This window comes from Crocuta crocuta, unplaced genomic scaffold (genome assembly GCF_008692635.1).
Source record: "Crocuta crocuta isolate KB4526 unplaced genomic scaffold, BGI_CrCroc_1.0 scaffold89, whole genome shotgun sequence".
Lineage (NCBI taxonomy): Eukaryota > Metazoa > Chordata > Mammalia > Carnivora > Hyaenidae > Crocuta > Crocuta crocuta.
In genome coordinates, this window is record NW_027551559.1 from 244,122 (window position 1) to 266,414 (window position 22,293).

General features: G+C 46.0%; 1 protein-coding gene across 1 annotated transcript in view; it reads right to left on the minus strand.

Moving 5' to 3' along the window:
* Positions 1 to 22,293, minus strand: part of TRIO (trio Rho guanine nucleotide exchange factor) — a 229,487-nt gene that overhangs the window by 99,239 nt on the left and 107,955 nt on the right. The window contains exons 18-26 of the mRNA XM_077749451.1: positions 21,915 to 22,029; positions 18,541 to 18,656; positions 14,253 to 14,375; positions 7,327 to 7,521; positions 7,113 to 7,228; positions 6,272 to 6,338; positions 5,556 to 5,665; positions 4,549 to 4,618; positions 3,830 to 3,919 (exon numbers count right to left, since the gene is read on the minus strand). Of these exons, the coding sequence (XP_077605577.1) occupies positions 3,830 to 3,919; positions 4,549 to 4,618; positions 5,556 to 5,665; positions 6,272 to 6,338; positions 7,113 to 7,228; positions 7,327 to 7,521; positions 14,253 to 14,375; positions 18,541 to 18,656; positions 21,915 to 22,029 (1,002 nt within the window). The remainder of the gene's footprint in view (positions 1 to 3,829; positions 3,920 to 4,548; positions 4,619 to 5,555; positions 5,666 to 6,271; positions 6,339 to 7,112; positions 7,229 to 7,326; positions 7,522 to 14,252; positions 14,376 to 18,540; positions 18,657 to 21,914; positions 22,030 to 22,293) is intronic.

The window sequence follows — 22,293 nt, forward strand, 5'->3', positions numbered from 1 at the left end:
ATAAAAAACATAGAAATCACTATTCTTTTCATATGCTGAACATGAGAACAGGCGATCACTTTGAACCAGTAGGAGGCAGCGTTCAGTCCAGATTCTTGACTCTCCCGTGCAGACCCTCCAACAGGCCAAGCCAACAACCCCGTGCTCTGGCCTCCAACTCCCCCAGGGCCGGCCCTGGGAAACTCAGCCCAGACGGGAGCTGGGGACAGGGACCGGGACAGGGTGCGCCCTCTCCCACCACAGCTCCTAGAGCTTCAGCCTCGGCGGCCCCCTGGCCAAGAACACGTCCCTCCTCCCGGCCTGACTCTCACTCCCCCTCACCACCGCGTTCACACACCATGGAGGAATTTCTCCACACACTTTCGCTCTCACAATTCGACTACCTTCTAATCCCAGACTTTCCACATCAATCAGCTGCACTTGCATTATCTTCTGGCTCTTCACACTCTTCTCAGAAAATTTTCAAAAAAACCAAAACATGTTATTTCCTCATGTTCTACTTCAACTGAGATTCAAACACCACCAGTCCTTGTATCCTCAGTCTGTCTGTCATCTCAGTTCAGCTTGTGGGGACCTGTGTGTCATGCCATGATTCCCGTGGCTCACCATCTGTCGAGTGCCGGCTGCAGGACAGCCACCAAATTATTTGTCCCTCACGCACCACGCTGGTCCAGAACTTAGCAATCTTCCTCTGCCTTCCAGATCACAAATGCAGCTTAAAACTTTCTCTTCAATTTGGAATTATTCAAAAATGTGCAATTTATGATTTAATGATTATGATATATTCATAATTTCACATCTAAAAGATTTTTCACATAGACTATAACGCATAGATCTCAAGCACAGGTCACTGAGTTCTGACAAATGTCAACACACTTGCAACCAATTCCCAAACCAAGGTACAGAACATTTCCAACATCACGGAAAGTCTTTATACCTCTTTCTAACAGATTCCCCACCCGCAATCTCACCACCACCAAGAGGCAACCCTTATTCTGATTTCTATCACCAGATTAGTTCTGCATATTCTAGAATTTCATACAAAAGAAAACAATACAGAATATACTCCTTCATATCTAGCTTCTCTCAGCCTGTGTTGTGGAGATTAATCTATGCTATTTATGTACCAAGAATTTATCCTTTTATACAACTGAGCAGTACCCCATTTCATGCAGACCTAACATCTGAGAGATACTATAATGTCTTTTTAGTACCTTGTTTTAATAACATTCAGAAATGTACCTCTGATATTTCTGAACACAAACCTCACTATTTCTGTTGACATCCTTAATACTTTATCATAGGATTATACTATTACAAAATGACAAGAGAAGAATGAATACCCAATGGGTAAAAGATAGTCTCTTCAACAAATGGTGCTGGGAAAACTGGACAGTAACATGCAAAAGAATGAAATCGGACCACTTTCTAATACCATACACAAAAATAAATTCAAAATGGATGAAAGGACTAAATGTGAGACCTGAAACCATAAAAATACCAGAAGAGAGCACAAGCAGTCAATTCTGACATCGGATATAGCAACTTCTTTCTAGATATGTCTCCTGAGACAAGGGAAATAAAAGCAAAAATAAACTATTGGGATTTCATCAAAATAAAAAGCTTCTGTCCAGTGAAGGAAACAACCAATAAAAGTAAAAGGCAACCTTCTTAATGGGAGAAAATACTTACAAATGACATATCTAATAAAGGGTTAACGTGCAAAATATATAAAAGACTGATATAATTCAACACCCCAAAACCAAATAAATCAATTAAAAAATGGGCAGAAGATATGAATAAATATTACAAAGAAGACATACAGATGGCCAACAGACACTCAAAAAGATGTTCAGCATCTCTCTTCATCAGGGAAATGCAAATCAAAACCATGAGTTATGACCTCACACTTGTTGGAATGGCTAAAATCAAAAATACAAGAAGCAACAGGTGTTGGAGAGGATGTGGAGAAAAGGGAACTCTCCTATACTGCTGATGGGAATGCAAACTAGCAGAGTCACTGCGGAAAGCAGTATGGAGGTTCCTCTCTCTCACACACACATACGCACACACACGAATATTGCTCAGCCATAAAAAAGAACGAAATCTTGTCATCTGCAAAAACATGGATGGAGCTTGAGGGTGTGCTGCTAAGTGAAATAAGTCAGAAAAAGTAAAATATATGATTTTCACTCATATGCAGAATTTGAGAAACAAAACAATGAACAAAGGAAAGAGAGAGAGAGAAACCAAGAAACAGACTCTTAACTACAGAGAACAAATGATGGTTACCAGAATAGAGAGGTGTGGGGGATGGGAGAGGCGGGGGATGGGAATTAAAGAGTACACTTATCATGATTAAAAAAAGAGAGATTAAAAAAAAAAGAAAGAAAAAGACAGAAATGGCTACATGATCAGAATATTCTTCCAAAAGGTTTCATCCTGCTAAAACAATAAGGCTTCCTTTTTCTAAAAGGCTGTTAAGGGTTTAACACAAACCTCTGCGCTTCTAACATTTTCTCTGAATCGTGGGGGGACAAACAACAGGGAGTAAAAGGAAGGACCTAGCTCACTGTCAATGGCATATCTAACACCATAATTTCTACTTTGCCTTTGTAATGAAGTTGTTCACATGCAATAACATCCTTGCTGGGACAGTGGGCACGTTGGGTTATCCACCACTGCGTGCTAAGCACCTATGACCAGGCACATTGAGTTAAATGAGCCCCAGAAAGATGTGCAATCATGCCCTACAATGAATACTGAAGGCATGTAATTTGTGAAATCCCCAAATCAGGCAAGCATAATTTCCTTTATCCTTAAAGATGTTTTAAGGGCAAAGGTATTTTTTTTTAATGGCTTTGATTGCAAAGTCATTTGATTTGATTAAATGTGCCACATGCTCTCAGTGCTTAGGCCTTAAATAATTCTAACTCTGCATACAGCCATGGTGTTGAGTTTCATCTAATGGCAAAGACCCAGGGTCGTGTGAAATACTGAGGAAAAAAAAAAGGAAGAGGGGGCAGCACTGGGCTGGGAGCTGACTTTATATTTACAAAGGCAGTGATGTAGAATTGCTGGTCAGGAGAATGACAACCAAAACAGGGCCATCTACACGGCTTCACCTCAAAGACAGAAGCTAAAACTTATTCTCATTTCCTGACTTCCAGAGAGGGGCAGAGTATCACACATGGCAAGGCATGAGTGTAAAGACGGAAACATGTCTAATATTCTCACAGGCTTGTACACCAAATTACACGTGACATCGAAAAGCCCTCCATCTTTTAATCAAGATGTATTTGGCACACGTCTGACTACATTCTGGAGAGCCAAAAAGCATTCCGTAAATTATATCCATAAGGCTCTATCCTCTTTCATACTAAATACCCTCCTAAAATCTTTCCAGAAAAGAGGACCTCCATAGACACTTACAACAATGAGAATATAATCAATGAGCCTCCCAATCATCCTAGGTACAGTACCATGTGTAACAACTTTATTGAGAAAAATAAGTGACTAGAAAGGATTCAAAGACTATTTTTGTTTCATAAAGAAAAGAAGCTTAAAAGTTTATATCTTCTGTATATGATATTACATCTAAAATTACTATAAATATTAAGGAATGTCATATACACATGTACATGCTAAAATCTTAGAAGGATTTTTTAGAAACAGAAGAATATATACAAATATCCCACCATAAACATGACAGCTAAAACTGAAAATACTGTCCCATCAAATAGGTGAAAGTTAGGAGTGATGCTGGATTTTATGTGCACCAAATACAACTTAGAAGGTTTCACAGCTTCCACAGGAATCTATTACTTACATCAAAGTAGGACCCTGCATGCTCGAGTATCAGCTGAGTAGAATCAGGCTTATTTTTGCAGTATGTAACATACATCTGAAACTTGTCTGCCTGTAAACAACAACAACAACAAATTAGAATCTCTCTCTCAAATGGCAGTACCTCAAAATATGATCAACTGTTATGCAGAAAAGCAGCTGTGGGGATAAAGGAAATTTAAGCTCCAGACAGAAGAAGCCCTACTTCATGTGGAGAGCTGTTAAAGTGAGAAACACCTCCTATCGCTGCTACACACCTCTACAAGCTCCCCCTGGCCCAGTGAGTCAGGGCTGAGCACACCCTCTCCGTCCCAGATGCCAGTGCAAACCCGGGCACCATGTGTAGATGGCAGGGGACTACCTCCAGGTGACTGTCCTCCCGAATGAACAACACGCCCCCTCCCACCTCGCCAAGCCAGCCCTGCAGACACGGCTGGGCGTGTGCGTTTATCTGTGCATCCCCAGGGCCACGCGCAGGGCTGGCACACTACATGTTCCATTTCAAACCGCCACTACTACCAATAAAAAGCTCAGTCCCCATTAATAACTAGTTGGAGAACAAAAGTCTTAGAGGCAAAGTCCTTTTCTCTGTAAGCAGACACCGTAGAAGATGGTGACGTAAAAGAAATGGACCACATTCCTTTCTAACTTCCTGCAGAGCCACCAAACAACCATGAACACAAGTAGCTGACACTTCCTTACCCAAGTAACAAAGCAGTGTCCCACATCCTCTGGCAACTGCTCATATTTTTCCAGCTCTTTCAGGAATATGCTGCAGAGAGTAAAAATGGTACCGTGTTATTAGGGTGTCTTAAAACATTTAGTAGTGAGATACGCACGCCAGAAATCAGGCCAAGCATGTCACTTGAATCAAGTACAGTGAAACATCTGTGCCCATATAGATTTTGAGGACTGAACAACTCTTAACTAGAGTTCTTAACTAGACTAAGCTCTTACCTAGACTAAGTTACTGTGACTTTCAAAGAGCTAAACAGTTTAGCTTTTAAACACTTTCTAATACAAATTTTAACCTCGCAGCTTTACTTTCGGGCAAGTGCTACGTTCGGTGGCTGAGGATATAATTTAGGGATGTCATGAACACTCGGTCAGAAGAACCCATTTAGATTTTAGTGTGTTTGGCTGGGGTGGGGGCAGAAGAGTGAGGAAGACCTTCTGGCTCCAGCAGTATCTTCCCACAGGCTGGTGGGCTACGCAGACTCTATCAAAAGGAGCGTGGTTTCTTAAAAACAAAAACAAAAAAACCCCCAAAACCTTAAAAATAAAACCATGTGTCTCCAGTGGCCAATGGACAGTGCATTTTAGTTTGATCAGACTACACATCTGTTCTGTCCTTGAAGCCTTCTCCCCTCTTGTTCGGAAAGACCAAGGATTGGCCAGAGGCCACGCAGAATTCTTTCTTTTGGGCCTAAGTAACTGATGACACAGCTTACAAGAAATGAGGGTTCCTCCAAAAACAGGTTTCCTAATCTTACTTCTATAGCAGCTAAGCATAAAGTTGAATCTCTATGACAACAGTCTTGACAATTTCGGTCTTTTTGAAGAGGGCCTGATAGTCTTCGTTCAAATTTCAATGAAATCACTGAAATGGATACTTCATTCAGTTGGAAGCATTCATGTCTTATTAGGAAACTTCAGCACTGTATCTAGATTTCAAGAATAACCAGCTCCCCAAAGATAAAGCTACTCACTTATTATGAAACTCATAGATTTCCTGCATGTTCCCGAAGATGACGAGCTCTCTGTTCACGATGCCGGCCGGGATCTCCTCCACCCCGCTGGTCATCTCCCACAGGTACGTCTGGCCGGGAGGGAAGGAAAGGGATTACACAAAAACTGAGAGCACACATCCAAGAAACCGCTGTTCCTGCCTCTAGAAAACGTACCCAGAGCTCACAAATCACCGGAAATCAACCTGAAGGACGGAACCCTTCCCAAAGCATGAAAAACTGTTTTCCAAAAAAGCCCCGCAGTTGCTGTGAGCCCTTCAGAGTAGTTCCTCAAGCTCCAGCTTGAGGCTTTCTATTCCGGGAGTCAATTTGGGAGCTAACCTCCCTACTCTCTGAGGTACAACTATTCCTTAAACTACTGAGTATCGGCTGCCAATCATAATTAGCAGGCACATTTCTCTGAAGCTGCTGTAAAATTCTGCACAAAGAGGACGGCAGCCAGGCCGTCATGTGATGAGCGGAATGACAGGATTAGTGCTGTATCATCTCTGTGACGAGCAAAACAGGGCCCTGGAAGCTCACGGAAGGGTGGAACAAGAGCCGGCTGCTTAAGCACACTGAAAGTCTCGAGAACAACGACAGCAACAGGGGTGATTATTTTAAGAATTACCAACCGGCAGGGCTAACACTGTGCGCTTAGACTGGATCTACATAAACAAGCAAGAAAACTTACTTACATCCATACACTCCCGGAGATCCCTCACGTAAGCCTTTTCCGTCTGAATGAGCTCAGCCATTATGAACCTTGAACAGAGGAAGACAGTGAAGAGCTTAGCTCACAGTCAGGACACATGCTGATCTGAACTATGTACTTTTACGGTTTATGAAATAATAAGACTTTTAAAAGCATTTGTCAGTAATGTGTTTGGGGGAATTAAACCAAGAACACACAGAACAATAATTGTGTACAGCCACCGATTCAAAGGGAAAAAACATTCTGTTGAGGTATACCAGCAGGTAGTGTTTTCTCAACCAGCCACTGACGCTGGGGGGCAGGTGACGCTTTGCTGGGGGGTGGTCCTGTGAACTGTAGGACGTCAGTGGGATCCCCGGTCTGCACCCAAGAGATGCCAGTAGCACTGCCCTCTCCCACTGTGTGGCAACCAGAAATGTCTCCACACGTGGCCCAGCGTCCCCTGGGGGTCATGACTGCCCCCAGCTGAGAACCACCAGTTCAGGACAATCTTGTCTTCAGGAAAAGCTAGTATGGTTTGCTAACTGGCAATTTTGAAACACCTCCACGTGGTATTTTTCTCCTTGGTACTACTAGTGACAACCTACTGATGACAAATGACACTAACACAATGTGTCAACTCCTTACGAAATGCAGGCACAGGGACAAAAACAAGACATGGCTTCTGAAGCAAGGGAGAAGGGGACAGCGGGCCGTGCGGAGTCAGAGCATCACACAGTGTCACTGCCATCTGGTTTCAAAGCACACACAGAAGCGTGTTTGTCCACGTGACATTTCCTTCACTTTTCCAACGAATCCCAGCAGGCTCTGAAAGATGGGCTTACTCTTTCCTGCGGGCTGACTTCCGTTTTTCTTCGTTAAGCTCATGGGCAGCATCGCGAAGCTTCACCTCTGACCCAGGGACGCTGGCGGGGATTATGTCCAGTTGAAGACTCTTACTCTGTGGAGGAAGAGAGCCGATGAACCTCAGTTAATTAGATCTGGGGAGGCCGTGAGGAAGAATACCACGGCTTATTCCGTTCGCGCAAAGCAATTTACCGATTTGTTGGAATCTGAAGAAATCCCCAGGGCCTTCTCCAAAGAGGTCCTGTACTTCTCCATCCGCAGAGAGAAGTCCCTGTACCTCTTATCCACTGCGGTGACACATTTTTTTATCTCTGCTGCATGGGCATGCCCTTTTTCACAAAAGCCATCAGCCAGCTGTATCAATAGCTTCACTCTCTCTTTGGTTTGCTGTGGAAAAAAACAACAGGAAAGTATTGTGAGGCAAATGAACTCCACTGCCAGGAACCCGAGACACAGTGGCAACTTGCCTATAACTCTGAGCTCCCAACAGGGAAAAACTGCTGGTCAGAGAAATGTCCCCTGAAGCTCCAAGTCCACCAATTCAGGTCCCTGATCCCATCCTAGCCGCTTTCCCACAAAGAGTGGCATGTTTATGACCTCAAAAACAAACACAAATTGAGCCTTTCTCTCAGCAGCGTCCGCATCGGCAGACAGATGCCGGGGAGGACCTGTGGAAGGAACGGAAGGAACGTGTGTGCTGCCCCCCTGCCCTGCGATNCCCCCCGCCCCCGCCCCGCCCCCGCCACTCCCCACCCACCCATCCCGTGGCCCGCTGGGCCCTCCCAGGGCAGCCACCGCCTGAGATCTAGCTTTCTGGAAGCGTTCGCGGCAAAGGATCCCCCCCACCAAAATCCTCGAAGTGACTCTGCGTCACGCATTCATTTTTCAGTTCTCGGTGGAAACGGAAGAAAACTCTCTAGCCAGGGAATTATCTTTAGAGAAGTACATCAAATGTTCGTCCCTGTTTCAGAACTCCCTCTCAAAAAAATTATTTCATTTGTACATTTACTTAGAAAAGACATTTCAGTTAAGGTAAACGTGATCACCTTACTTTTCACGCAGTTCTGGAGCCCACAAGACACTGGTTTAATATCTATGGCAGTAATGTCCCTGACAATTCTGAGTGTTCAACACATCTTTTGTCACATCCCCCAGTTACTACAGCAAGGTGTCCGCCCACAGCCTCGCTGGCATTTCGGATGAGCGCTGCTCCTCTTCTGGAATGGAACCCAACTTCCTCTACTAACCTTCATCTAGAAACCCTAGCAACCAACACTTAGGAAGGTGACTTATAAAGATCCCTCGAAGGTGCGCCCAAGAGCAGGGGCCTCAAAGCAGAGATCCCCCAAAGGATGAAGGTCAGGGCTCAAAACCTGCATAAGTTATCTTAGTCTGCACAGGAAGTCTGAGGCAGCATGCATCTGGCGACCTGCGAAGGCAGCTGGACAACTCCTCAGGCTCTGCACGCCCAAGCCCACGCCCACGCCGGACAACCTGACCGCTGGGCCCAGGTACCCGCATGTGGCCCGCGTGCTCCAGGCTCACTTCCTTGCACCAGGGCCCCTCCTGCCTGGAATGCTGCTCCCCTCGATGTCTGTACCGCTCCCTCATGTCTTTGCTCAACCAAAGGCCACCTTCCCAACAGCCCCTCCCTGACTCCTTATAAGTGTAAGTCACCTTCCTGCCCCAACTATCCTCACTCTGCTCTACTTCCTCCCATAGCCTCCACAAGGACGTAGTTGAGTTACTACCACTCTCCTGTTAGAATGTGGCCACCACAGGCCTGGATATTGGGGGGGGGGTTTGCTTACTAATATCTCATTCACCTTCCGTGTGCCTGGCACACAGTGGACATTCACCAAATATTTATTGAGAAAATAAATTGACATTAGGTTCACAGGAAAATAAGTATATGCCTGCACCTTTGATGGGTATGGTAGTTATTCTTAACAGGCATTAATACTTTAAAAAAATGAAAACAGAACTCAGATATAATAATCTCTCTGTGAAAACAAAAATCGTTACTGCAAAATTCTATAAAAGCTGTTTATCGGAAAAGGTCCCTGAACTTCTTAGGGCTTTCATCTGCTGTGGAAATGAACTCAAGTAGAGTGAGCTAATTGACCAAACCTTATGACCTGTCAACACGACACCTTTCTGGATATGCTAAGACAAGACTAATTATAAACCAAAGACATAAGAAGTCAAAGTTTCACAACTGGAACCATAAATCCCTAGGAGGACTTAACTTAGAATGATTACTGTATTTTAGTATCAAAGATACTATGATATGAGCAAGGCAAGACTGTTTTAAAAACTGGGTTGCCTAGAGGTACCTGGGTGCCTCAGTTGGTTAAGCGACTCTGGGTCTCAGGATTCTCTCTTTGCCTCTCCCTGGCTCTCTTAATCTCTCTCAAAATAAATAAATAAGCTTAAAACAGAACAATTGGGCTGCCTGGATAAGGTTACACTGCTGGTTGCGAAGACACCAATGTGCTGAAAAGGGCAGAGAAGCTGCACTGGGCAACCACGAAAGTATTTCTTCTCTTCCACTGTCCAAGCGCCACTGGTGAAGGGTTCTGCAAGTTACGTGCAGTGTCTCTTCAAGGGAGTCAAGAAAGCCATTTCATGTTTTATGCAATGGGGGTCACAGAAGTGAAGATAAAACAAACAAACAAACAAACAAACCAAAACGCAGCTTGCCTACATTCAAAGAGAAAACAAAAGCACTGAGAAACTATAGGAAGATGTCTGCATAACACACATCACAAAACAGATCAGTTGCCTGCACGTAACACCAACAGGCTGAGGCTGATTAGGACTCTAGGTGCGGCAGGGAGACGGCCTGGAGACCAAGGCTGGTGGCTTACAAACTTCATTTAGACAAAAGGGGCCAATCAGACAGCCAAAGCTTCACGAAGACATGTGGCCAAGCCTCTCCCTCAAATATCCTAACTAGAAAGTGCAGTCCATGAGCCCAGCACCCAGAGTAGTTCCGGCGCAAATCAAGGGCCTGATTAGTAATCAGTGAGTGAGTGGCGTGATAAAAATGAACTATGATGAATCTGCTAACTCACGAACTTTCAATACCTTTTTATTTTAATTGGGTTTTTAAAATGTTTATTATTTTAACAGAGAGAGAGAGAGAGAGAGAGAAAGAGAGAGCGAGCAGAGGAGGGGCAGAGAGAGGGGGAGACACAGAATCTGAAGCAGGCTCCAGGCTCTGAGCTGTCAGCACAGAGCCTGACGTGGGGCTCAAACCCATGAACCATAAGATCATGACTTGAGCCAAAGTCTGACGCTTAACTGACTGAGCCACCCAGGTGCCCTTAATTGGTAGTTTTAAAATGTATGCCTAGAAATCAAAATTTAAAAGGTAAGAAAGGACACAAAGTGAAAAGTCTCCTTACCCCGCCTTCCCATGATGTGTCTCAGTGATCAGCTTGTTACCATTTAGAAACGTTTTATTATACAGAGGGGTGTATGTATGTATGTACTTCTCTCTCTTTCTGTACCTAAATGCTTGTACACACAACCCTGCTCTGCTCCCAGCGTTTCTCATTTAACAGGGCTCAGACATCCTTCACTGCCGGAGCAGGAGCAGTATTGTTTTGGGTTTGGAGCCGTGTAGTATTTCTACCAGCCAACACGCTCCCACTGAACGGACCTTCATGCTGTCCCTGTTCTTTTCCCAAGATGGTTAAATGCAGGAAAGAATGCACGCGTCTGAGCATGTGTAGCTCGTCTGTGACTTGAGATGGGGGATGGCTGAGAAGACAGGATGTGCATCTGTGACGCGGAGCGGCTAACATGGTAACACCTCCCCCCAGCCCCAGAGCTCAGCTCCATTCACCAGCCCCCTAAGGGGCAGCCACAAGCTTTTTGATATCTGCCAATCCCCTGGGTGAAAAGAGAACACAGCATACTTTTGATTTATAGTTTTCTTATTTTAGGTAAATTTGATAATTTCATATATTTAAAAACCATTTATTTAGAATTCCTTTCCTGTGAATCCTTTTTAAAATCTTGTGTCCATTTTCTTGTTTACTCTTACTGATGTGTAAAAGCTCTGTTATGGCTGAGAAATCAGCCCTCTGTGATAGGAATTTATCTTCCCTATTTGCTTTCTGTCTTTCAGTTACTTTGGACTACCCGTTAGTAATTTGTACATTTTTGTGTACCTGATTTTATCACTTTTAAGGTTTTGGGTTTTGTGCCCTGGTATTTTTTCTAGTTGTTTCAGGTTTTCACTGCTGATACATCTACCTTGCTATCAAGGTGAGATATAAATCCAACTTAGTTTTTCTCCAGAACGCTGCTCAGCACTATGAAAAAAACAAACTTTCTGCATCTTTTTAAATGAAGTACTATACAAGTTTTCATCCTTACTGTTATTTCTGGAGATTGTTACAAAAATGGGTTTTATTTCAAAAGCATACAAATATTATAATTTGAACAACCTCAGCAGTAGGCAGTCAGGGGTTTGCAGAAAAACAGAAGGAAACTGTATTCCTGAGTCCACATGCTCGACGATCTTTACTTAACACGTCTTTAGGTAAGGAGAAACCAGGGAAGACGCACCTTCCAGGGTCTCAGACACTTTCTGGCAAATTAAGCTTTTGGCACTAGGGACAGCAGTGACGGGAGTGCAGGAGGCGGCAAACTTCTGCAAGCCGCGGGCAGTGGACTTCCCACTCTACCGTGCATACACGCAAGTACCTGGGAGCCTGCTTAAAGACGCTTGTCCTTGGGTGCCACTCCTCAACAGTCCACGTCAGTAAGTCCCCACTGAGGACAGAAAGTGGCTACTGCGTGAACACGCATGACCAGATGCAGGCAGTGCCCGCAAAGCACTCTGGGAAGTGATTCCATCACGAGCTGCGAAGGAATCGAGCTGAGTCTTAAGTCAGATAGTGACAGAAAGGCTTGATATCGCTGCACTGAATGTGCTGCAGTGTTAACCGCTGTAACAACTAGACCGGAGGACGGTCATTCAGAGCAATGGAGTCTCCATGGCAAAAGAAAACCTTCCTAGAAGAACTACGATGGGGGCAGAAGGCAAGCAACAGACACCCACAAGCACGAGAGCAGGTGCTGTCTGATGAAGAGGAAGGCAGCCAGAAACCATGGGAACAAAATGCCGAGGAAAAAAAGTGAGAGGTGTTCTCTTCCAAACCCACCTGCTCCTCCCGGCAAAACTGACGCAGCAGACGCAGTGAACGAGGCGGCTCTGCGCCTCTGGGAAGCGGCAAGGTCAGGTATTACACCTGTGATTCTAGACGCTTGCTTTTGTAAAACACAAGAGCCAAAACATGCCCATGTTGCTCATTCTTTAATAGCCACCCCCCAAGTTTGAGGAGAAGGGAAATCCAGGAATAAAAATTCCTCTGCCCCCTACAGGTGGAACACGGCTGCCGTGCTACCACACTGTGGATAGTGACATTCCCATCACACTGTGCGCACGGTGCCCCCTGGAGTTGTGCAGTGACCAGGCTGCCTGGCCGTGCAAATGGTCTGCAGAGGGCAGCACTCATGCAAATGTAGGTTAGTGAAGGGGAACAAATCTTAAGTTGACCTCTCAATGGTATCTTAGGCATTTTCTTAATACCTTTATTATCAAAGGCTACTAAAAAAACCCCAAATTTATAATGCACACAGCTGTAATGGAACATCTGACTGTTAACAAAAACAAGAACCCATGGCCAAAGGTGTGCTGTATCTTGGGGAAGCAAAGACATGATGCTTACCTGCACAGACAGGAAGGGCAACTCTCCTCAAATGAGTGGGCGGGGGCCTTCCTCCGGGTGCCCATGGCCCCCACGTGCAGTGTGGCTGTCACTGCTCAGCTGCCTGAGCCCTGCCCGCCCCCAAGTGCTCATGGGGTCCTCACTCAGTGCCAGGTCTCACTGAGCCCCGCAGTGGTTGGTCTGTGGCCGCACTGGACCGCGTGCTCCTCCAGAGCAGGGACCTAGAGTCCCCGGAGCCCAGCAGCCCCAGGGTGAAGGGAAGGAAATCAGACTACAGCCTGTGGGTGGGTGGGAGCAGAGGGCAGTGGAGGTGACCGGGAGGAGTCAGAAATTGTTACAGAAAACATACAAAAGTACAACTAAACATAATACAAAATAGCTGTTGTTACTCTTGAGGCTTTAAAAAGTTCCATTAATGGTTTCCACAGCTACCTAAAGGGCCACATAAGAACATCCCGTTTAACTAATTTTAAGCAACACTACTATCCAGCTTGAGCCTTTCTTTCTAGTGTGAAATTTGAATTAACTTCCAACTTTTACGAAAAGTCAAGTCTACCATGAAAAAACAGAGGCACTTCTGAAAACATTACAAAGGAAAGAATTCAAAACTTTGAAAAACAAAACCAAAAACACCACTGGTTGAGAAAGGAACCCTAAAAACCCCCAAACTGGTTTGGGGTAAATGAATCAGCCTCTGCAGAGCATATGCTTTAACTGGGAAAACATTCGTGAAGAGTCTTCGGGTTTGCATACAAACGGGTATTTACTAACACCTGCTACACATGCCACGTATCGACTTCTATTTCAACTGGAAGGAGGAAAATGAAGACGTCTCAGTTTTATAAGCCTGCGGACAAGGAGAGACGGGGGCGCCGAGGTAAGCCCCACCACGGGCCTGGGGGGCTGTCGGCAGCCCTACGGCAGCCAGTGTCACCAGCATCACCGTCACCGTCACGGACTGGAGACCTAGAGGCCGGGAAAGGAAGGACGCCCCAGCCAGGTCGGTCCCACCAAACAGGGCTTCCTAAAAATAGCAAGTACTTAGAAAAGACCTTGGCAAAGAAAACAAAAAGAATAATGAAAAGGACAGAAGAGACAACATGAAGGAAAGTGTCTGCAGAAATCCGAAGACCCAAGGAGGACACGGGGTAACGGGAGGGAACTGGGAAACTCAGAGAGAAGAGGTCCCTCCAATTACCGGAGGACGACCCTCTGGGCCCCCCGTTTCTCCAGTTTTGGATGCGGTACAAAGCCATTTCTTTGAGCAGTACCTCATGTACACGGAGTGTCCTGTCGCAGGTTAGTTACGCCGGGAAGCCCCGCCGTGTGGACAGGCGACGGAAGAGATGTCCGCCCCCAAGCCGGACCTACCTTCGCAGTGATCTGAAACTCCTCATGCTCTTTCAGGAGCTCCTGTGTGTGCTGTATGCTGGAGCCCGTGGACGTGTGCGTGGAAAGGTAGAACTCCCCGTTGTCATGGATCCATTCCAAAGCCTAGAGGGAAGGATCGGAGATGGTCATGGCTCAGCACTGGCAAAGGGAGTCCCAATCCTGTCGTCTGTCACTCAGATGGGAAGCCACAAGCCAAGGCTGGCACACATCTAGAGTGCTCCCGCAGAGGGAGACAAGCTGAAGGAAGCACTGTTAATTCCAAAATTAAAAAAAAAAAAAAAAAAAAAAACAAACACATTTCAAAAANAAAAAAAAAAAAAAAATCACTGACATTCTAGAAAGTTGTAACTATGTCACTTCTGTAGCAAGGATTAAAGAGTTAAGAGGTTGTTGGGTGCCTGGGTGGCTCAGTATGCAAACATCTGATTTCATTTTTGGCTCAGGTCTTGATCTCCTGGTTCGTGGGATCAAGTCCTACATTGGGCTCTGTGCTGAAAGTAAAGAGATTGGGACTTTCTCTCTCTCGCTCTGCTCCTCCCCTGCTCTCACGTTCATGTGCTTTCTCTCAAAATAAATAAATTTTTTAAAAGTTAAGAAGACTTTCTATCTGCTGTTTGTAATCTCGGGTCATCCACTATGAGTTGCGTCTTCGGGCAGAAGCGTCACTGCCTCTATTAGATACATCACAGCACTTCCAGGGCTTCAGAAGAAAACACGCAAAGGAAAGTGCAACCCAGACACATTACTTGCTGTGCAGCTTCCTAAACGGGTATCACTGCGGTCAGGCCTGGGCATGGCTGCAGACTTGGGGGGGAAGAGCGAGATGTGCAAAGAGGCATGAAGCCAAATGAGGGCAGGGACCATGCTCAGACAGGGAGGTCAGCACACGCAGTGTCCAGGCCGAGACGCTGGCTGCAAAGTGGGTGGCTCAGATGCTGGCTATGAAGCAGGGGGGTCAGACGCTGGCTGCGAAGTTGGGGAGCTCAGAAGAATGAGAAGCTCAGCAGGTGGAGGGGTGCGCACCACGGCCCCAGGCTGACGGGACTGGCCCACTGGGGAGGCCGGGGAGAGAGGCTGGAGGTAAGGCTGGGAAGGGCAGAAGGGCCTTGAAGGTCACAGGCACAGCCTGGACTTTGGTGGGACAGCTAGAAGGGCCTCTGTGTGAAAAAGGAATTGCAGTGCCCAGTGAGTGCAAGAAGCCACAATGGTCAGCAAACTGGTTCAAGGTTTGGACAGGACACGGCTGGCGTTTCCACAGCATGAGGGCTCTGGACGTGGAGGGACGGCAGGTGTGACATGGGCGGGGGTTCTGCACGTACGGGACTCATGAGGGAGTGAACGTGGGAAACTGGGGAAAGATGGGAAGGAGCTGTACGTCGGGTAAGGTGAAGGGCGTGTGAGACACATCCTGTAAGATGAAGGGGCCTATGGGACACAGCATAAGAGAGGAAGGGACGCCCCACGAGATGAGAGGACACGGGGTACACTGTGTAAGATGAGGGGAACACAGGGACACACCCTGTGAGATGAGGGCGCATGGGGTACACACCCCACGAGACAAGGAGCACAGGGGATATACTGTGTAAGATGAGGGGACACAGGGACACATCCCATGAGATGAGAAGTAGGGGACAGGCATCGGGAGTCCCCTTCTGCTCTCATGAAGGCCCAAGTGGAGCTGCCATGGAGGCAGCAGGATTTGGAGGCCTGGACGCCGGAGACGGGGGTCAGGTCTGGGAGACGCCCGCAGAGGAGATAAGAAGCCGGGAACGAGAAACAAAGGCAAACCCCAGACTGAGCCCGGGAGAGCGCCAGCATTCAGCTGCGGAGATAAAGAAGAGGGAGGGGGTGCCGAGGAGGCAGGGGGCGCCCAGCATGTCTGAGAGCAGGACTCGCCCAGGGGCCCAGGGATAGAACCAGGCCGGAGTCACCTCTCCCAACCCCCACCAGGGACGCTGCAGCCAGGTGACCTCAGGGTGCCGTCCTGAGAGCCACAGACGCTGGTGGTGTAACTATTCGTGGTCACAGCACAGAAGAGAACCCAGTAGGGCCGTGGGGTCATCGTCTGCAAAGGCCTATGCTTAACGATTGCATTTTCGGCAAATGAGCTAACTTCAGGAAAAAGCAACAACACGTTCTATTGTTTTTCTCCATTTAAACAGTTATTTACAATTTTGTACTCTGTAGCTGATTGCTTTCCTTTTAACAGAGAAACAATAAAAAGAGATTTATGAGAAAAGAATATGAAACAATCTCTAACTAGGAACAAAACCCGGCCCCCATGCATCAGAAATATGGTGGAATGATCATCACATCAAACATTAAGAAAACGTAATTTAAACAGCATGTGGGGAATATGATAACTACGCCCGCAGAAACCGGCAGAGAAAGGCTCAGACGGGACGCCAGGTCCACGGACCATGACCTCCAGCTTCCCAACCCCCGGGGGGCTGCTCCCCAGAGCACCCGGCCACCCCTGGAGATCAACACTGACCAAACTGCAGGGAAACATGCTTCCTAAGTGGGAAATGAGGCTGAGGAGTAGTTGCTCTTTCTTAAGCTCAGAGATTTAACTGACTGCCTTACTCTGGGACCGGCACGGGGTGGCCGCCCCTGTCTGTGTGGTCGCCACGGGCCACAGCACTGCAGAGGCTCCTCACCGAGGAGGACAGGAGTGGCTCCCACAGGTGTTCTGAGACCCAGCCTGCTGTCTTCCGTTCCCTCCCGACACTCCAAAATCTGGACAAACCGCTTACGTTTTCCTACGCTACCATTAAGGCCAAAGAGAAGGGACAGGCATCTTAGTTCATGTTAGGGGTCAGACAGGCTTCACCCTAAAATGATCTTCCATGATTAACCGTACAGGTAGAGAATCCTTATCTCAAAATGACTTCAGAAGACAGAAACTCTAAACACATTTTATTTTACATAGGTTCTATGCCCAACCTGGGGCTTGAACTGACAACCCTGAGATCAGGAGCTGCATGCTATACCGACTGAGCCAGCCAGGCGTCCCCTAAACATACCGTCTTTGGGGCACCTGGGTGACTCAGTCTGACCTTGGCTCAGGTCATAATCTCACAGTTTGTGAGTTCAAGCCCCACGTCGGGCTCTGTGCTGACAGCTCAGCGCCTAGGGCCTGCTACCTATTCTGTCTCCCTCTCTCTCTGCTCCTCCCCTTCTCATGCTCTGTCTCTGACTCTCCCTCAAAAATAAACATAAAAAGTTAAAAAAATCATCTTGATATCTCTGCATTAGTCAACTGCACTGAACATTTTTTGATTTTACTGAGTTCTTAGAAATTCTGTCACACCTTTTAATTTTAGTTGAATTTACCTGACAAAATCTTATGTTGAAAATATAAATACAGCAATATAAAAAAATCCCACTCACTATAGTATTTTTACAAGCACAGACCTAGATTCCACAATGATTAAAATAATTTTTTAGGGGCACCTGGGTGGCTCAGTCGGTTGAGTGTCCAACTTCGGCTCAGGTCATGATCTCACAGTTCGTGGGTTCGAGCCCCATGTCAGGCTCTGTGCTGACAGCCAGCTCAGAGCCTGGAGCTGGTTTCAGATTCTGTATCTCCCTCTCTCTCTGACCCTCCCTGCTCATGCTGTCTCTCTCTTTCTCTCTCTCAGAAATAAATAAAACACTTAAAAATTAAAAAAAAAAATTTTTTTTAAATGCTTGTTTATTTTTGAGAGAGAGAGAAAGAGACAGAGTGTGAATGGGGGAGGGACAGAGAGAGAGAAAGAGTGTGAGAGTGTGAGTGGGGGAGGGAGGGAGGGAGAGGAAGAGAGGGGAAGACAGAGAGGGAGGGAAGGAGGGAGAGAGGGAGACACAGAATCTGAAACAGGCTCCAGGATCTGAGCTGTCAGCACAGAGCCTGATACGGGGCTTGAACTCACGAATCGCGAGATTATGACCAGAGCCAAAGTCAGACACTCAACTGACTGAGCCCCACAGGTGGCCCAACAATGATTTCTGAATCATCGTCATAGTTGTGACCTGTACTTGCTGGTCCTACATATGAGGTAATGGCACTCAAGGCAGGCTATGTGGCACACTTGCTGGGAGCCCAAAATCACAGTTTCCCAGGGTTGTGGGTTTCTTTTCACAGTAAACTTATTTAAAAGACCTGAGTGGTCTCATCATTTGAAAGTGGTTTTCAAAAAGGCTGAAACGTCCCAAGCTGCCCAGCCGAGGGCGGAGGTGTAAACAGAGGGTGGTGAGCACTGGGGAGCCCGGTGTAATGACCGACCTGCTTGGCACTTCGCTCAAAGACCACATACTGCTGGCACTGGTCTAGCCGTCTCTTCCTCATGGTCCAATAATGCAATACCCTGTTCTCCCGCTGGAAGAGTTCGTTCAAGATATCTAAGAGAATAAAGAGGAAGACGTATGTTGGTGCTGGCGCTCGCAATCAGCAGAAACACTTGCAAAATCCCATTTTTATTTACAGACTTTATGCAAATGTCGACGCCAAGATAGAGTATTCAGTTAAGAGAGCCACACTGCTTGCCTGCCCCACGTTCTCAATGATCTCTCCTTATTCTCTTACCAATTTATTATCTCATGATTGAGGTCACTGGAACCTTACGGCTGGCCTCCTACTGGGGCAAATTGCTAATGGCTGAAAAAACTTCAGTATTAGGCATTTTGTTCAACAACATTTAAACCTTCCTGTGAAGGAACTTAGTACAAAGGATGTACACCAAAATGGTGGAGTTCTAGAAGAAAACAAAATTTTTGTCTGTCTGTCTTTCTCCCTTTCTTCTTTTTCTTTTTTTATGAAGACAAAAACAAGACGATAAACCATAAGAGAAAGAGGGACATGAAAACAGAGAACCTGGAGCCAAGAAAGGCCAAAAAATCCTGGTTACATAAAAACTGTGAAATGTCAAACCAAACATAAACCATTGTAAAAATACAGCACCAACTAAAAATACAGTTAATGTTACTAGGAAATATAAGACACAGACCTAATGTACTTGCCAGTCAACAGAAAAAAGAAAACAGTCTGTAAGAAAAATGAGCAAAGCAAAGAAACATGAAGTTCGTGATTTCCAAAACGTGGCCACTAAATACACAGAAACGTGTCTAACTTCACTCAAACTGCAGGGCCATCTTCCCCCATTTTCCTGGCAAAGACTGTGTCCTCCTGTGCTGCGAGATCGGGGAGCACAGGAAACAGGTGCCAGTGACCCCGTATTCCTGACGGGAGACGGGGCACAGCTCTCGCAGTGGACACTGGTGGACAGGTAAGGGCACTGGAAGTGTGCACAGCCGCGAACCAAGAATTCGATCTTGTGGAGGTACTGTGCTTACATGAGCGGTATGTGTCAGGTGCACCAACACTAAGGCCCCGTTTGGAAAAACTGATGGCAACGTCTGAGCCCGAGTGGGGGCCAGGTTAAGTTGACTATGTAATCATTATACTGCACATTAAAAAGGATAGAGCAGAGCTTTAAATCCTGATATAGGAAGAGGACTAAGATATATTTTTAAATGAAAGAAGCAAATTCCACTCCTATTTTAATAAAAAATAAAAATGCAGGATGCGGGAGTGCCAAGAGAACCCACATTTGTGTCTGTCTCCCTACGTATCTGTGTTTCTATTTACAGACGGGACACAGGGTGTGGCTTGACAGTGGTGACCACTGGCTATGGAATTAGGTAATTTATATACATTTTACACACAAAGAAATTTTTACAGTGAGTTTGTTTTACTCTAGAGGTTCATAAAAAACACAAAAGAAACTTTAGAAGATTCTGGAGACTGAAACTGCAAATCAAATAAAAGGCATCTAGATTATAACTTCATTAATATTAGGAAACAGTAAAAATACGAAGTGGTCACAAAGATTTACAGAGCTCCTGGGACGCTGACCGCTCGTGGTAAACAAGAAGCTGTGAGTGGCGCCCATGTGGCAGCTCACGGTCAGGCCACGTGGGCTTTACTGAGAAAGCAAACTAACGCAGCAACACAAATTAAGGCTTTGAACCTGAAGCTGGTCAGAAACATGCAACCACCGAAATGAAAATATGACATGTGAAAATGAACATGAGCCAACGGGTCTTTCCCAGTTCCTTCTTTCTACCGCCCCCACCTGGGGCAGGACTGAGTTGGGGCGCGTGTGGGGCCTGGGACAGGAAACCGCCTGGCCTTCCTCAAGCCCCTGAGGTTTGTCTGGGGTCACGTGGTCTCTTCCGGCACCATCACCCTTACGTGGGTCTACTGCACCGCCCCACACGTGAATCTCTCATCCCCAAGAACCCAATGAGAGAAACTGAACATTTAGTTTTTAATTCTCCAGAGCATCCAGAATGATGACAAACAGCAGCAAACGCGTTGTGACTATCACGTAAGTGGGCACAGGCAACACAGCCCCCCTTCCCCACCCCACTGAACTAGGACAACCTCATAAGGATTGTAACGTCTTTCATCAAAGAAAAGGAAGACCTGCAAGCAAAGACAGTACTGAAGGATAACAGAAAGGCAATGATTTTTATCCGAAAGGAGCCAAGTAAATTGATTACCAACGCAAGTAACTTGCTCCTGCTGAAAAATGGCTGTGTTAGTCCCTCCTTTTCCCAGAAGAAGAGCCCACCAAGTAATAAATACGGGTCCCAGCTGTGGAGCTCAGAGGACGCCGCCCATGTGATGGACAGTATGTGCGTGACACCTCTAACAGAGGAATTCAGAAGAACAGGGAGCAGAATACAACATACAAAGTTTCTGCCAGTCATATGGCCTTAAGGAGCGAGAAGAATCACTTGTTAATGGATTATGGCAATTTTTTCCCTACGAAACCCAGCTCTGAGGGGGAAGGCTGTGGGACCCGTTTTCCTGTGTGGTCAGGGCCGATCTCTGAAGCTCTTGGGGAGGAGGACAGCGGACACAAGGTGCCTTCGTGTCAAGCCTATTTTCCTAACTCGTGAACATTTTCTGAGGCTCCATTTCCATGTCATCGTAATTCAACTTGTAAAAAACTATGATTAAACAAGTTCTAAGTTGGAGAACACCTGCGCATGCTTTCATTGTGAAGTATTCCATCAGGTGCTACAGCAGAAACCAGCAGACCCCTCCCTTCCATCCATACCACTCCTATTAACAATTTCGCGTAAATTTTTCCCAGATCTGCTTCTATGTACTCACGTTACATATACATACACATTAAAACATGGTTTTATAGATTTTCACATTCAAGGGATACCAGGATATAGGATATCTGGCAATTTGCTTTTATTAAGGCTCTAAGTGTGTGAAACTGATAACACTTTACAGAATGATAGCGATGTATAATTTCTTGATTTGAACTTTTAAAAATATTTTGACTAGAGATAAAATCTGATTTTCCTTTTTTCCCTAATTTATCATATCTTCACTTGTTTTAACAAATCAGTCAATGCCAATAAATACCATGCTGCATGTTCTCTGTTTATATTCTTCAACTTTATTCAATGAACTACCAATCTGTATCACTTGTTTCATACTTTATTAGGAAACTAAGGAAAGCGGTGAGCACTCTGAGGATATGTAAAGGACACGTAAAACGAAGCCTGGATCTTAGACTGCGTCTCGCCAAGCTCCTTGCATCGCTTGCTGCTAAAAGGAGTCCTGACTGTACTCACTTTTCACTTGCTGCTCAGGGGCTTTGATGTGGGTCACCATTCCTGGCATGTTCACACTGTTCCTGTGCAGGTACTTCAGGAAGACATCTGCATTCCTTCTAGCAAGCGTGCAAGCCTACAAGTACACGGAGAGCAACGTGGTGTTAATTTGACTTCTACGAACATGCGCTTTGGGTACATACGGGTGACAACAACACATGGCTCTAACATACACCTTTACCCAAAACATTCACCCGGCCACCTTGTGCTTTGGAGGATACATAGGTTAAGTCCTATTTCAATTAACAACCACAACTCTGTCTTGGAGCCCCTGCTCTGATGAAACCAGCTGCTATGTAGAGCCTGTCCTATGGAGAGGTGCACATGGGGGGGGGGGGGG